Source organism: Astyanax mexicanus, chromosome 1, assembly GCF_023375975.1.
Source record: "Astyanax mexicanus isolate ESR-SI-001 chromosome 1, AstMex3_surface, whole genome shotgun sequence".
In the NCBI taxonomy this organism is placed as follows: Eukaryota; Metazoa; Chordata; class Actinopteri; order Characiformes; family Acestrorhamphidae; genus Astyanax; species Astyanax mexicanus.
In genome coordinates this window covers 36859652-36876494 of record NC_064408.1, presented here as the reverse complement: position 1 = coordinate 36876494, position 16843 = coordinate 36859652, and the positions used below count along the sequence as shown (strand labels likewise).

Genomic DNA, 16843 nt, shown 5'->3' with positions numbered 1-16843 from the left:
TTGTGAGGTGTTCTCTCGTGAGTGAGGTTGAGCATTGGCTAATGCTCTTAAGGTAAGGCGACATGAATTAGCAAACAGTTCACATTTAAAAGAAGTGGTTTAAAGTTCTGTTCATACTAATTTAATCAAACTAGTTTATGTTCATAGTTATTTTTATTTTTTTTAATCCAAAAATGAACTATTTCACGTTTATAAATTTTACCCTCTTAATTAATAGACTGATACTTAGTGCTCTCACTGTATCTCCAGCCTCTGCTCACCAACCAATCAATCGGCACACAGTAGCAGTAATGCAGCATCTCTTCTGCCTAAAAAAATTAATATACAGGTAAAATAGAAAAAGAATACAACACTCACCTTCACATTCTTTATTTTTAAACAAAAAAAATCATACACAGCACTGGAGAGTGGTATCATATATGGCACATTGCAATTTATTATTCTTTGATCCACAGGGTCACGTATCATAGAAAGCATTACTACCCACCAAATATGTATGTTTAATACACTACCTGGCCAAAAAAAGAGTAACCCCCTGGATTTAATAAGTAAATGATCTGGGGTTGTTGCTGCAGTTGGTCAGGTCTAGGTTCAGCAACAGTATGTGCTGAAAGAATGAGGTCAGCTGACTACCTGAATATACTGAATATAGACCAGGTTATTCCATCAATGGAATCATTTTTTTCTTCCCTGATGATATAAGAAAGAGAAAGAATATTTTATTCATTGATCTGTACTTTGGCGTAACAAAAGCATTCCTCCTCGACTGAGCAATATAAAAGAAGAACTCACACTGGGTGAGACTATCCAGTTTTTTAGTAGAAAATGGTGCTCTTTTGGACTTATTGTTAATAGAGAAGCAGAAAGAGAAAAAAAACTGAACAAGGATATTGCTGTATCAGAGATACAGAAAAGAAATGTTGTGTGGAAGAGACGAGAGATAAATTGCATCTATTTAAGGGCAGATTTCTAACAACAGAAAATGGAGAAATGTGGAAGCAATATGCTGGAAATGCAATAATAAAAATGTTCATTCTTGGCTCAGAGGGAGGACTCGCAGTGTTAACACATATTGCCTAAGAATGGAGTTGAGCAGAATGTCCTTCACTGAAAAATATAGTTTGATCGGCTGTTGGTTTTCTATACAGCTTTGGAAAAAAATTAAGAGACCACTTCAGTTTCTGAATCAGTTTCTCTGATTTTGCTATTTATAGGTATATATTTCAGTAAAATGAACATTGTAGTTTTATTCTATAAACTACGGACAACATTTCTCCCAAATTCCAAATAAAAATATTGTAATTCTGAGCATTTATTTGCAGAAAATCAGAACTGACTGAAATAACAAAAAAGATGCAGAGCTTTCAGACCTCAAATAATGCAAAGAAAACAAGTTCATATTCGTGAAGTTTTCAGAGTTCAGAAATCAGTATCTGGTGGAATAACCCTGTTTTTAATCACAGTTTTCATGGATCTTGGCATGTTCTCCTCCACCAGTCTTACACACTGCTTTTAGATAACTTTATGCCACACCTGGTGCAAAAACTCAAGCAGTTCAGCTTGGTTTGATGGCTTGTGATCATCCATCTTCCTCTTGATTATATTCAAAAGGTTTTCAATTTGGTAAAATCAAAGAAACTCATCATTTTTTATTTTTTTCTATTATATATATATATATATATATATATATATATATATATATGTATGATATATGATGTATGCAAGGGCGTAGGAGCGGGCTTGATATTGGGGGGGGACACATTTGCCAATATGAACCCAAGCCCACCCAATAGTTTCCTAGAACAACATTTGTGGAAATTACTTTTAATTAAAAGTAAATTATTATTATAAGGTGATTTTACAACCTAAACATGTTACTCCACATTACAGTTACTGTTGTTAGAAAAATTATGCAAGCAATGTCTGAGTTATCACCTAATATTTAAAATAATATAACAGATTATTATTATTGTTATTATTATTATTATTATTATTATTATGTATTGGCATGTCAATTCTGTTGTATATTAACATTTTCTCCTGCACTTTTATTTTTTTCTACTGAGAGCTCTTCTTAAGATGGTGTCCTTTTATGTAAATGAATGTAACTTTACGTTTCATAGAGACTTTTATAAACGTCAGGATATGTGGTCTTACTGTGAAATACAAATGAACAGAAGTCACGTTACAGCAGTGTTTCTCAACCCAGTTCTTATATATTCTACTGCATATTAAAACTGTTCTGCATATTCTAGAGCTTCCTCTGGTGGATATACATGATTCATTTAGGCTCCATAGGGGGCTAAAGGATTTTAACAGGTAAACTCAGTAAATGACTGTTTATTAGCTGATCAGGTGGAAAACACTAGTTTAGGGCAGTGGGTTAAGTAACTGCTTTAAACTACCAACTTAAAGTACTGTACGAAATTCTGGCGATCATCTACATCCAGCTTCTAGATAACTAGTTAGTTAAATCAATTTTCGTTCATTATAGCTCACAGTAAGTCCTGTAATCCTAAATGAATAAACAGTTTGAAAATTAAAGTGATTAGCTGATCAGGTACAGGGAAACATTACATATATATTTTATTTTTTCCTTTAACCCTGACTCCCAATCTAGCTAATTCCAAAGATAAGCTTACACACTAACACAGCTGCAGTTTATTAATCACAGTGGGTTTAAACTGTGTGCTGATTCAGAGACGTGTATTTTTAACCAGCTATCAGAAACATATCATCACAGTTTGCGTGGTTAGCCTATCGTTACCTTTTCTTTTAGAAAAATCTCCGTATATCCAGATCTGTTTTAAAATCAGCTGAAACTGCTGCGTCCCGATCCCGCTGCTAAATCTCACAGCGAGGGGGCGGGGCTTCCCCAACAGCAAACTGCCTCTGCTCCGCGCGCCGCAAAACCAGCAAACTGATTGGCTGTTTCTACTGAGAGGCGTGACTTAATACCTGAACCGGCTCCGTGATTGGTCCGGTCTGTCTCCTCATTAATAGTACAGCTGACCTGAGCGAACTGATATCATTTTTGGGGGGGACAAATCCACCTGTTTCTAATATTGGGTGGGACATGTCCCACCCATCCCCCCCGGTTCCTACGCCTATGGATGTATGATATCTACTGGTCATTTTGGTTGTTATTAAATGAAATGTTGCCAGACTTCAGTGTTGTAGGCTGTAAGAGTAAGTTGCTGTAACACTTTCTCTTCTTTTAAGAGATCCTTAATAACCTTATCATACACCCTGCACAAGGCATGTTGCAATGCTCATTGCTATCTTACACCCCATCGTCAGTCTATTTTTATGCCTTGCGCTCACGTTGTCGAAATATACAGTAATAAAGCTACATTGATGGGCTTGGTGGTCTAGGAATTTCTGGTGTGTTTCTGTTTGACTGAAGTAAACCACCGCTCTTTAAACACACACACACACACACACACACACACAAAGCGTAAATCCAACTTTTTACTCAACAATTAACAGCATAAAGAATAATATAACTTGCTGTTCCCTTAAATGAGCTGCTGGCGTACCTTCACAGCGTGAACACACAGGTCAGTATCCTCTGCTGAGATGCTCAAAACGCTGTGCTGTTAAGATACAAATGTGCCAAAGTCAGAGCTCACCTGCCTCTTAAAGAGAAAGACAACTTGCACAGTGATTGGTTTAATTCTTTTTTGCTTATTACACCCAAAACACACCCATGATACCAAATATCACAATGCCATGATACGCCCTAAATCCAGCTGCACGATCCACAATTGACTAGTGTGCTATAGATCACTGAAAAAGGGCTCTAAGGGATTTTTTTCAGAGAGTGACACAACAGATGCAACAGTTTCCCATTGCATCCTATAGAAAGAGGGCAGGATTAGCATGTGCAAAAAGTGAAGGTGAAAAAACTCAAAAGCTCACAAGTGGACTGTAATGAAGCGAAATCCTGGAACATAAAACTACAAATTGCTCAGAATATGTCGACACACTGTATGTATTCAGTCAACTGACTGTATTTAGAGGCTAAAATGACTGATGCAGATTTCTTAGTTTACAAAATCTCACATATATTATAATGCAGCCTCGTATGTGATGATCTGTGATGTTTTCACTTTTTTTTTTAATCTGTGTACTTCTGAAAACCTTGTTCCTCCAGTCATGTGACACCAATGATATTGAACTAGACTCCCAATGGATGTAGTTTCCTCACGTACAAATGAATAATCCATGTAGGTTATTGTAGTCTCCGCATGATGTTACATCGGACAGTCTTTATAAAAAAAAAATAAAAAAAAATTTTTCATTGATCTGAACCGTTCCATAACCACAGCAGCCCTCCTAGACTGAGCAGTGTAAAAGAAGAACCCACACTGGGGTGAGGAAATGGTGTGGTTTATTAAATAAATGCTCTTTGGACTTGATGTTTCCTTGTGATGGAGAAGCAGAATGAGAAACTGAGAAAACGAAACAAGCAAAACGAGGATATTGCTGTATTACAGATATAAATTAGGAGTAGGAAATGTTGTGTGGAGGAGCTGAGAGGGAAATTGGATTTGTTTAACAACAGATATAATAGAAAAATAGCAGAGGAATACTTTGGAAGTGCAATAATAATAGTAAAATGTATTTCTGACTGAATTGGAGAATCTGCGGTGTGAAGAAAGAATCTGAGCACTATGTCCTCTGAAGAAATGAATCCTGATCCTGAGTCATCTTCTTTATGCTTTATAAGACCAATACTACAGTGTCCCTTTACATCTCGCAAACTGGAGGCAGGATTAGCATGTGCAAAATGAGTAGGGATAAAGGCGGCTCACGAGTACAATCAAATGAACATCTCCCAGAAGAAGATAAGTGGTGATTAATTTCCCAGAATAAGCTTACAGAAGTTCTTTAGAGCTGTGTGATTAAGATCTTTCTCAGCTAAGAATGTGACTAGGGATCAGTCTGCGAGATTAAATGATGAGGCACATCAATTTTCATCTAGTATTAAGAACAAATTTCAGCCAAACAAAAACATGTTTGGCTCTATCTTACACCCTTTACAAGGCACGTTGTGATGCTTATTGCTCTCATACACCTCGTCAAGAGTCTATTTTCTCACCTTTTGCTTGTGCTGTTTAAATAGCAACAGAGTTTAGGAATAAATCTACACTGATGGGTGTGGTGGTGTTTTCAGGTAAATTTCTGGTGTATTGCTATCTTGGCAATGGAAAACACAGGTTTCACCACTGACTGAAATGAACCTAGACAACAGTCAAGTGTCTGATAGAAGTTCATTGCTATCTCGGCACCACAGGCATCAGTCATCCCTCAAATTCACTCACAAGCCGTTCCCTGTGGTAACATATTGTGATCAGTTGGCAGGATGGTATCACATTCATTTTTGCATGTCAGCGTCTTTTATTCTAATTTCCTGGCCTCTAAAACACCTGATGTCTCATTGTTATTAAACCTCAGACAGTTTTGTTTCATTTTGGTCCAAGAAAAAAAATAGCACATGTTTGAGAAATAGAGAGACAGCTCAGAAATGAATTTATATACTTCACTGCCATCTGATCCCACTGTACCAAAGATTATATCTTTTTTTTATGTCTGAGGGATGCAATTATTTTTTAAATGAGAGGGTATATTTTGTGCCAGTCTTATCAAGTTAAACTGTATATATATATATATATATATATATATATATATATATATATATATATAACTTAAAATATATATATTTTGTAGCATCCTCCTCCTCAATTGTCCTGTGGTTTCTAGCATTCAGCCTCTCTTGCAGTTTGTTAATTATCATATAAAGATACTAGTTTATGAATTACTTTCTTTCCTTAATAATAATAAAAAAAAACAATCTGACAAAACTGTATGCTGTGGGGCGGGTCGGCAGAATAATTTACATAATTCACTATGTGTTATAAGGATTGTGTATATACACTGCTCAAAAAAATAAAGGGAACACTCAAATAACACATCCTAGATCTGAATGAATGAAATATTCTCATTGAATACTTTGTTCTGTACAAAGTTGAATGTGCTGACAACAAAATCACACAAAAATCATCAATGGAAATGAAATTTATTAACCAATGGAGGCCTGGATTTGGAGCCACACACAAAATTAAAGTGAAAAAACACACTACAGGCTGATCCAACTTTAATGTAATGTCCTTAAAACAAGTCAAAATGAGGATCAGTATTGTGTGTGGCCTCCACGTGCCTGTATGACCTCCCTACAACGCCTGGGCATGCTCCTGATGAGGTGGCGGATGGTCTCCTGAGGGATCTCCTCCCAGACCTGGACTAAAGCATCCGCCAACTCCTGGACAGTCTGTGGTGCAACGTGACGTTGGTGGATGGAGCGAGACATGATGTCCCAGATGTGCTCAATCGGATTCAGGTCTGGGGAACGGGCGGGCCAGTCCATAGCTTCAATGCCTTCATCTTGCAGGAACTGCTGACACACTCCAGCCACATGAGGTCTAGCATTGTCCTGCATTAGGAGGAACCCAGGGCCAACCGCACCAGCATATGGTCTCACAAGGGGTCTGAGGATCTCATCTCGGTACCTAATGGCAGTCAGGCTACCTCTGGTGAGCACATGGAGGGCTGTGTGGCCCTCCAAAGAAATGCCACCCCACACCATTACTGACCCACTGCCAAACCGGTCATGCTGAAGGATGTTGCAGGCAGCAGACCGCTCTCCACGGCGTCTCCAGACTCTGTCACGTCTGTCATGTGCTCAGTGTGAACCTGCTTTCATCTGTGAAGAGCACAAGGCGCCAGTGGCGAATTTGCCAATCCTGGTGTTCTCTGGCAAATGCCAAGCGTCCTGCACGGTGTTGGGCTGTGAGCACAACCCCCATCTGTGGACGTCGGGCCCTCATACCATCCTCATGGAGTCGGTTTCTAATCGTTTGTGCAGACACATGCACATTTGTGGCCTGCTGGAGGTCATTTTGCAGGGCTCTGGCAGTGCTCCTCCTGTTCCTTCTTGCACAAAGGCGGAGGTAGCGGTCCTGCTGCTGGGTTGTTGCCCTCCTACGGCCTCCTCCACGTCTCCTGGTGTACTGGCCTGTCCCCTGGTAGCGCCTCCAGCCTCTGGACACTACGCTGACAGACACAGCAAACCTTCTTGCCACAGCTCGCATTGATGTGCCATCCTGGATGAGCTGCACTACCTGAGCCACTTGTGTGGGTTGTAGAGTCCGTCTCATGCTACCACGAGTGTGAAAGCACCACCAACATTCAAAACTGACCAAAACATCAGCCAGACAGCATAGGTTCTGAGAAGTGGTAACCTAGCAACAGCGCAGCGCTTACAAGCCAAACAGAGCAGCTACAAACAGAGCAGCAATGGAACTATTTAAACTTGTGGAGTTTTTATAACCAAAAAGATCATATTTTCTCCTCCTCTTTAACTCTAAATCTTTCAATAAACAGCGATAATGGAACTGTGGTATAATCGTAATAATACACTTTAGGTTCTTGCTATAACGTGTAATTTTTCACTGTTACACATTATAGCACAAACCTCGAGTGTATCATTGCTTAATTATCAGCCATGGGTGCAGGTTTGGTGCTTTGTAGTATTTTTTTTTTTTTTGCAACACAGAATAAATTACAGCATTCTAATGAGATTTTGTAATGACACACATGCAATCATTTCAAGAGATTCAAAACAACTTTTATTTACCAATTCAAGGCACAGCTATGGGCTCTCCAGTTGCACCCAATTATGCAAATCTTTTTATGTGGAAATTTGAACAGGATTTACACAGTTGGGTCCATATGTATTTGGGCAATGACACACATTTATAAGACATTTTTACAGCCCCACAGTTTCACCGGCTCAGAAGTAATTGAACAAACCTTTATTATTATAAATATAAGAATTGTTTTCACGTCTTTGAAGCAAATCTAATTGCACTGACTGTCTGAAGTCTGGAGCTCATGAGCATCATCAAACGTTTCTTCTTTAAGATACTTTGCAAGGAATTTAATGCATCTGCTTTCAGTAACTTCCTGTCTTATATCTTGCCTCCAGTAAGTGCAGAGCTGCTCATTTTGGGATTTGGGATTTTTTTGCAATTCTGTAGTTCCTTCCTTCATTTTGTAGTATTTGACATTTGAATCTGATCGCAAGTGTCTTCTTTTGACACACCTTAGAAGTAATTCTGCTTCTTCTCTTGGCAGTTACATCACCTTAAAAAAAATCACAAATCACTCTGTTTCACTGTCCATGCCATGATACAGCCTCCACCATGTTTAACAGATGATGCGATATGTCTTAGTATACTTGGGTCAAACATAATGCCTATGGGCCACATCGGACACGCGGCAAGATCCAGTCTGGCCTGCAACATTATTTTGGTATTCTATTAAAATGTACCTGGTTCACAATCTGCTGCACTGCAACCCCAATGATTCCCTCCCCCAAATACAAATTATAGAACAGTGAACAGAATCATTTTGTTAGTTTTGTGTGTTAGTTGTTGGTTAGTTTTGTGTGGTGTTCATATTTTTGTTACTCGTTTACTTTGTTACTTGTATTTAATTCAGCAAAATTAAGCAATTTTACATTAAAATGCTTTACACATGCTTGCTTCACCTAAATTGTAAGCAATATAAACAGCTTGCATGGTTAATCTTTGCCCTTTACCGTTCTTATGTTACATTAGTTTTTTAATAAAATGTAAAAGAAAATTAAATGAATTCAAGATATGAGTAGAAATTTTGTTTAGTTTCAAATTTACAAATGAAGCAATGTTTATTAGCCCTTGGCCAAACATACTGTATGTAATATAAATGTGTAGGGGGGGGGGGGGGGGGGGGTGTACAGTGTGTGTTTATCGAAAATGTGTTTTGATATATGTTTTTCACAAAAAATGAGCCAATGCCAATGAGTTTGAGTTAGAAAAAATATTCTTTTAGTATTATTGGATGAAAAATGAAAACGGGTCCCACAGACCCGAACACCACACAAGGGTTAAAATGTTTGGTTACTTTAAAACAAGAAAGGAATTGTATTATACTTTATATTAGATTATATATAGTTTTATATGTTCTTCTAAATATTTTAGTGTTACTGAGTTCACCAGCACATTTTAGAGAATGCAACAAACTGTTCATTTGTCCACTCCTAAAGTTTCTGCTATCAGGTGTTCTTTCTCTTCCTCTCGTATCGATATTTTGTGTGTGGTCTGGTCTGGATAGAAGATCTATCTTTCCTGATTACATTAACTCTCGTCCATCCATCAAATTCTCATTAACGTTTAGATCAGACTCTATTGGCAAAGCTATATTGGTTTAGATGGAAGTCCTGGACATTCACACAGAGATCTGAGGATTTCAGAAAGAGACGGATTGGGATGCTTTTTATTACTTTTTCTTTTTGTGAAGCACAGTTACCATACAGTCAGCTGCTCGGAGAGCAAAGTATTTGTAATAATAATAATAATAATAATAATAATAATAATAATAATAGTAATGAGGCATTTAATAGGCATGCAGCAGAATTCTAATGCAGATTTTGTCCTGGGGGCCAAAGTGGCACTTTGTAGGATACCTGGTTGGAGCAGGGTGCAGGATATTAAATATGAGGATTTATTTGCATTCCATTTAAATTTAACCGTGTATTTGTACTATAGAATGTCTGTGAAATTTAGAACCGATTCATACAGGATGAGAAATATCAGTATAAATGACAGAAATGGGAGTGGCTACTTGATTTATGAACTGCTGTCACCTCAAACAATACTTGATGATAACACATATTACAGTGTCTCATATAGGCACATTAATATATGCACATTTCATAGGGTAAAGTAATGATTATTGGAGATCCTTAGTTATTTTAATCCTGTCTGAATGCGCAATTATGGTGATTTTTTTCTGAACTTTGCACTATTGTGTCAGGAAAGATTCTGAAATAGTTTATCTTCAGTCAAATAAGATGTTTAAATTTACTTTAGGTTATTTTAATCTCGTTTGATTGAACATGTGTGTAGTAATTTAATCATTTAATTTTGAAAAAAAAGTGTTTTTGCAGCATTTCTGAAGTACAGATGTCTGAAGGCAAAGTAGTCAGTGTACAATTTGTGTAACAGGATAATTTGATGTGCTCTCATAATTACTCAACACACAGCCATTAATGTCTAAACTGCTGGCAACAAAAGTGAGAACACCATTTATGTGATCACTGCATTAACCCTCTTGGGTATGGAGTTCACTAAAGCTTCACAAGTTGCCACTGGAATCGACTTCCTGAGCTGGTGGATGTTAGAGTTGCTCAATAAGGTTTATTTCAAAAGACATGCTTGGTCACCTTTATCTTCAGCTTTTTCAGCAAGCAATTGCCATCTTAAAGGTGTGTTTGAGGTCGTCATCGTGTTGGACAACTGCCATGCAGCCCAGTTTCCAGAGGTAGTAGATCATGCTCAACTTCAGAATATCATAGTACATGTTGGAATTCAGCTCACTAATGCTGGCAGCTCTAATACAGCCCCAGATCATGATGCTACCACCACCATGCTTGACTGTAGACAGGGGTCAGTTTTCTTGGAACTAACAAGGATGCAGCCACACATGCTGGACAACATCTGAGCCAAACCAGTTTATTTTGGTCTTGTCAGACCACAGGACATGGTACCAGTAATCCTTGCCCTTGGACTGTCTGTCTTCAGCAAACAGTTTGCAGGCTTTTTTGTGCATCAGTTTCAGAAGAGGCTTCCCTCTAGGACAGTGCCATGCAGATTTTTGAGTAGCAGAAGGAGAAACACCAAATTTAATAATTGTATAATTGTGTATTGTGTCTGTAGGTTTGTAATGAGATGATACAAACTACAAATTCCACACAGACTCACAGTGATAAGCTGTTTTGAATGTAGGGCAGGATCTCTAGCTTGTTGATGTTTGTGGTTTAATCTCTTATTAAATCTGAAGCTTGGCCTTTCGTACATTTTCTGTTATGGAGTTGAACAGATGTAGCATTTCTCCGTGGTGCTGCTTGCAGGCATGACATGGTTGAGTTGAAGCTGTCCAGCAGAGTGTGACCCTCTGCTCATAGCTGACAGACGTGCAGTGTGAGTCAAAAATCTCTGATATGTATTCAGAGTTCTTAAAGGAGACAGACTGATTCATTGGCTTAAAAAAAAAATACTTTCCACACCTATTCATGACACAAGACAATAATGTTTTATACATGCACTCTAACATACTAAAGTTAGGGTGCCTCAAATTGTTCTTTTTGTATCCTTTACCCATATGGTCTCTTGGCTTTACACATAAATAGAAATAAATTATACATGTCAAAGTGCTCAAGGTGCAGTACCCACAAAAATAATAGGGTTAGTGCAAATACTCAGCACCAAAATGGGGTAAAGATAAGATACCGAGGGGGTGGTGTTACAAACAAGACACAAGGTGACAACACTAATGGCTAGGGCGGGGCTAGGGTGGAGATAGAACACTAACAAAACAAAGCCATGTGCTCTAGTAGCACATGGGGGAGTAAACACAACACGAGAACAAAGAACAGCAGCAGAAGACAGATACAGGCTAAGGTGTGACAACTTGGGTTGTCTGACTAATATTTAAATTAGTTTGATGTTCTGAAACATTTTTAACAGTGACCAGCAAAAAAAATAAATAATCATGAAAGGGCAAACACTTTTTCACCATGTTTTAAGTTAAAATATTAAAAATGTAAATGTGAAAACTACTAATGTGCCTGATGTATTAATGTCAGTCTAAAAATGTATTTCCTGTGTATACACTGCAGATTACAGTGTCATTGCGCATAATGTTGCAACATTAAAATTCTGATCACTGTCTTTTTGTTTATTTGAGTTTATTCTAATGTTATATAGTGCTTTACAGGTAACACACCCAGATTTATGTTTATTTGTGTGTGTGTGTGTGTGTGTGTATGTATGTGTGTCTATCTGTAGGTACTATAATCCTGTGGGTGGTGATCTTCATTTTGCCTATAAACAGCGCCTTGAACCCCATCCTCTACACCATCACCACCAGCACCTTCCAGGAGAAGATCAAAATGTGCCTGCGCTTCCGATGCACAGAAAACAACTGACACACAAACACCAAATTCACAATGTTACACATACAGTATATATATATATATATATATATATATATATATATATATATATATATATATATATATATATGCACACATATATTCATGCACTGAGGGCTTTTTTTGGGTACACTTACACTGTAGCTACACTGAAAAGTCACTTTATCGGAAACACATACCACACGGGTACAGTTATCAGCCCCAGTGTTCCCTACTCATCAGTCTGAAAGGACTACCGGTGGAGCACCGCTGACGGGATGTTGTCTGGATGGTAGTGTGTGTGCAGGACTGGTAATGAGTGTATGTTTGTGCACTGTGTGTACTTATAACCTAAAACACCACAAGTGGGTGGGCTTCCTAACCTGGACACTCCCTATACCATCACATTTTACACTATGCTACTATATTATAATACCACATCAGTGACCAAAACTACACACACCTACATCAAACAAGCATCACATTATGACCACTTCCTTGTTTCTACACCATTTATAAATTTTTAGTTTTAGTTTCATTAATCATATAGAATTACTGTAGTCCTGCATCTGTTTCTCTGCATACTTTATTATGCTCCTGTCTCCATGATCTTTAATGGTCAAGACTCAGGACACTGTGAGTGAGTGTGTTTATTATGCGAGTACGAGTGGATCAGACACAGCAGTGCTGCTGGAGTTTTTAAACATCTTAGTGTCACTGCTGGACTGAGAATAGTCAACCAACAATGTCCTGTGGGCAGCATCCTGTAGGCAGCGTCCTGTAGGCGGCATCCAGTAGGCAGCCTCCAGTAGGCAGCCTCCTGTAGGCAGCATCCTGAAGGCAGCATCCTGAAGGCAGCATCCAGTTAGCAGCATCCTGTAGGGAACATTTAGTAGTCAGTGCCTATTAGGCGGCATCCAGTAGGCAGCATCAGGTAGACAGCATTCAGTAGGCAGCGTCTTGTAGTCAGTATCCAGTAGGCAGCATCCTGTTGGCAGCATCCTGTAGAAAGTGTCCAGTAGGCAGCATGCTGTTGGCAGTATCCAGTAGGCAACATCTGGTAGGCAGTGTCTTGTAGGCAGCATCCTGTCACCAGCGTCCACTAGGCAACACCCTGTTGGCAGCATCCTGTTGATAGCATTCAGTTGGCAGCATCCTGTAGACAGCGTCTAATAGGCAACATTTTGTAGGCAGCGTCCTGTTGGCAGCAGCTAGTAGATAGCATTCAGTTAGTAGCATCCTGTAGACAGCATCTGGTAGGCAGCATCCATAGGCAGCATCCACTAGGAAGTGTCCACCAGAAGTGTCCACTAGGCAGCATCCAGTAGGTAGGGTCCTGTTGGCAGTGTCCTGTAGGCAGCGTCCTGTAGGCAGCATCCAGTTGGCAGCGTCCAGTTGGCAGCATCCAGTAGACAGCATCCAGTTGAAAGCATCCACTAGACAGCGTCCTGTAGGCAGCATCCAGTAATCAGCATCCGATAGGAAGCTTCCTGTAGGCAGTGTCTAGTAGGCAGCATCCAGTTGGAAGCATCCATCAGGGAAGCATCCAGTAGGCAGCGTCCAGTTGGCAGCATCCAGTAGGCAGCATCCAGTAGGCAGCGTCCAGTTGGCAGCATCCAGTAGGCAGCATCCAGTAGGCAGCGTCCTGTAAGCAGCGTCCTGTAGGTAGCGTCCTGTAGGTAGCGTCCTGTTGGCAGCATCCTATAGGCAGCGTCCACTAGGCACCATCCAGTTAGGCAGCGTTCTGTAGGCCGCATCCAGTTGGAAGCATCCAATAGGCAGCATACTGTATGCAGCCTCTTTTTGGCAGCATCCTGTAGGCAGCATCCTGTAGGCAGTGTCATGTGACCACTGATGAAGGACTAGAGAAATATCCACACAAACTGCTGTACAGAAACCGATTCAGAGCTTCTGTCTCTCACTTAACTTCTATATATTAAAACAGCCAGATAGGAGTGTCTAATAGAGTGGAGAACAATGAGTGTTTAAAAACTCCAGCAGCACTGCTGTGTCCGATCCACCAGTACCAGCACAACACACACTAACACACCATCCAAATAATAAGAGAATGACCCACCACCCAAATAATAGCTGCTCTGTGGTGGTCTCACCTGTAGAGTCATGCCCATTGAAGAAGAGTGTAAAAGGAGAGAAAACAAAGGATTACAGGTGGTTATTGTAGAACTACCAAGTAAAAACAAATAATAGGCAAGAATCAAGAAGGTGGTCATAATGTTATGCCTGATCAGTGTACACCCTAATACACATTGTGACTTATTTATATCTGGAGGTAAACACTCAAGTGCTCCCCACAACCATGTCACCTGCACATACACACAGTGTGATTAACACAAAAAAGCACCATGATGGCCAAACATATACTTAATAACCAAGAACACACACACACACACACACACACACACACACACACGAGCAGCTAAAGTGTATTGTTCGCTTATGCAGTCACATTGTTATTATGCCTTAAGTGAAAAAAAACAAACAAACAAACAAACAAAGCACACACACACACACAGCAAGAACAATGCATCATTATGTTGAAGGGGTTTGCATCAAGCGAATGATGGTGAAGAAAAGCAATGACCAGCTTAAACACACACACACACACACACACACACACACACCAATCTTAGCCATAAACACGATAAACTCAGAAGAATACAGAGAGTGTGTGTTTTTGTGACTGAGAGAATGTTTTATTTAATATTAATATAAACCAAAAAAAAATAAATAATTTTCCTCAGAACAAAAAAAAGAACAGTCCTCACAAATTGACCAAATCCCAAATAAGCAAACATCAGTAAATGTCAAATCTTTAAAAAAAAATTGTGTAAGTGGGTTTTGAGAACAAAAAAAAAAAAAAACATATTAAAACCGACTTGAAACCAATTTAAAACAGAAGTCAATGAGCTGTTCACTTTCAGCTCCTGCTCATTATCCTCTATTATAAGTGACACTGGACTATTCCTTTAATGAATATGTTGTATGACGCTGTATTACTTTGAACATAAAAGAGACACCACAGACAGCTTGGATGTGGAAGTATGATCACTAATTTATGGATTTTGATGTTCTCATGCTGTTCCTTTTTGTCAGTTGTGAATATGCAATATGAATGTAAAAAATGTACATGATCCATGTAATTAAAGTGTAATTATTATTTCATTAAAAGCCGTGCCATGTGTTTGATATGTCTCCTGGCAGCGTGGCCGAGAAAAAACCTAAAGTGGTTTCTCTGCGGCTCGGTTTAAAATTCACTTTGAGGAGGGATGAGCTGCAGGTCAGATCTCATGCTTTTAGAGCATGAGAATTTATGTATGTAGCAGAAAGAAGGTACCAGTGAGGAATTCGCTGAAATCAGCTCCTAAAATAGAATTCCAAAAAGCTGCATCACTGGAAAATCCGCGAAAGGACGGATTCATTCAGTCCAATTCTCCAAAGGTCTGCTTTATTCAAAGGCGTTCCAGAGGACTGCTTCTTTCTACAGTCCTCCACACCAAAAGACTATTTACAGTGGGGAAAATAAATATTTGATAAACTGCTAATTTTGCAACTTTTCCCACCCATACAGAATGGAGAGGTCTGTGATTTATATAGTAGGTACACTTTAAAATCCAGGAAATCATGTTGTATGATTTTTAAAAATAATTATTGTGCATTTTATGCAGTTTATCCAACCAGCAAGAATTATGTCTCTCACAGACCTGTTAGTTTGCTAGTTTATCTTTGCGAAGCCATCCTATTCTCCTACACCTGTCCACACACTTAATCCATCAACCACACTCCAACCTCTTCTCAACCTCCAGGGGAAAAAACTGTAGACCTGCACAAGGCGAGGATGAGCTACAGGACAATAGGCAAGTAGCTTGGTGAGAAGGCAAAACCTGTTGGTGCAGATATTAGAAAATATAAGAAACACATTAAGACTGTAAATCCTCCTCGGTCTGGGGGTCTGTATGCAAGATGTCACCTCTTGGGGTAAGCATGATTATGAGAAAGATCAAACGACTGCACTTTATTGGAGGAAGGATGGATGGGGTAATATATTGTCAGATTTTGGCCAAAAACCTCCTTCCCTCAGTAAGATCATTGAAGATTGGTAGTGGCTGGGTCTTCCAGCATGACAATGACCCAAACACCTACAGCTCTAGCAACTAAGAAGTGGCTTGGTAAGAAGCATTTTAAGGTTCTGGAGTGGCCTAATAGAAAATCGTTGGAGGGAGCAGAAACCCAATGTTACCCAGCACCAGCTCCAAAACCTGAAAGATCTGGAGAAGATCTTTATTGAGGAGTGGGTTAAAATCCTTGCTGCAGTGTGTGCAAACCTGGACAAGAACTACAAGAAATGTCTAACCTGTGTAATTGCAAACAAAACATTTCTTTACCAAATATTAAGTTGTGTTTTTATATTTTAGCAAATATATCATTTTTTATGTAGTAAATTTCAAATTAATTATTTAAAAATGATAGATTTGATTTTCTGTCTCTCACAATTGAAGTGTACCTCTGATAAAATTACACCTACAAAATTGCTTCACTCTAGAGCCCCTCTCTGCAAAGACTGCTTTATTCTAGAGCCCTACTCCACAAATGTCTGCTTTATTTTAGAGCCCTCCTGCACAAACGTCTGCTTTATTCTAGAGCCCTCCTCCACTAAGGACTGTTTCATTCTAGAGTTCTCCACACCAACAGGCTGCTTCATTCTAGAGTCCTCCACACCAACAGGCTGCTTCATTCTAGAGTCCT

The 16843-nt window shown here is 39.1% G+C and overlaps 1 protein-coding gene across 2 annotated transcripts in view; it reads left to right on the top strand.

Annotated features, from left to right (window-relative positions):
• Positions 1-12128, top strand: part of rxfp2l (relaxin family peptide receptor 2, like) — a 319695-nt gene extending 307567 nt beyond the window's left edge. For both annotated transcript variants that reach the window (XM_022685114.2, XM_022685107.2), the window contains one exon: positions 11955-12128. In XM_022685114.2, coding sequence (XP_022540835.2) covers positions 11955-12094 — 140 coding nt within the window. In that variant the 3' untranslated portion in view covers positions 12095-12128. The remainder of the gene's footprint in view (positions 1-11954) is intronic.
• Positions 12129-16843: the final 4715 nt, after the last annotated feature.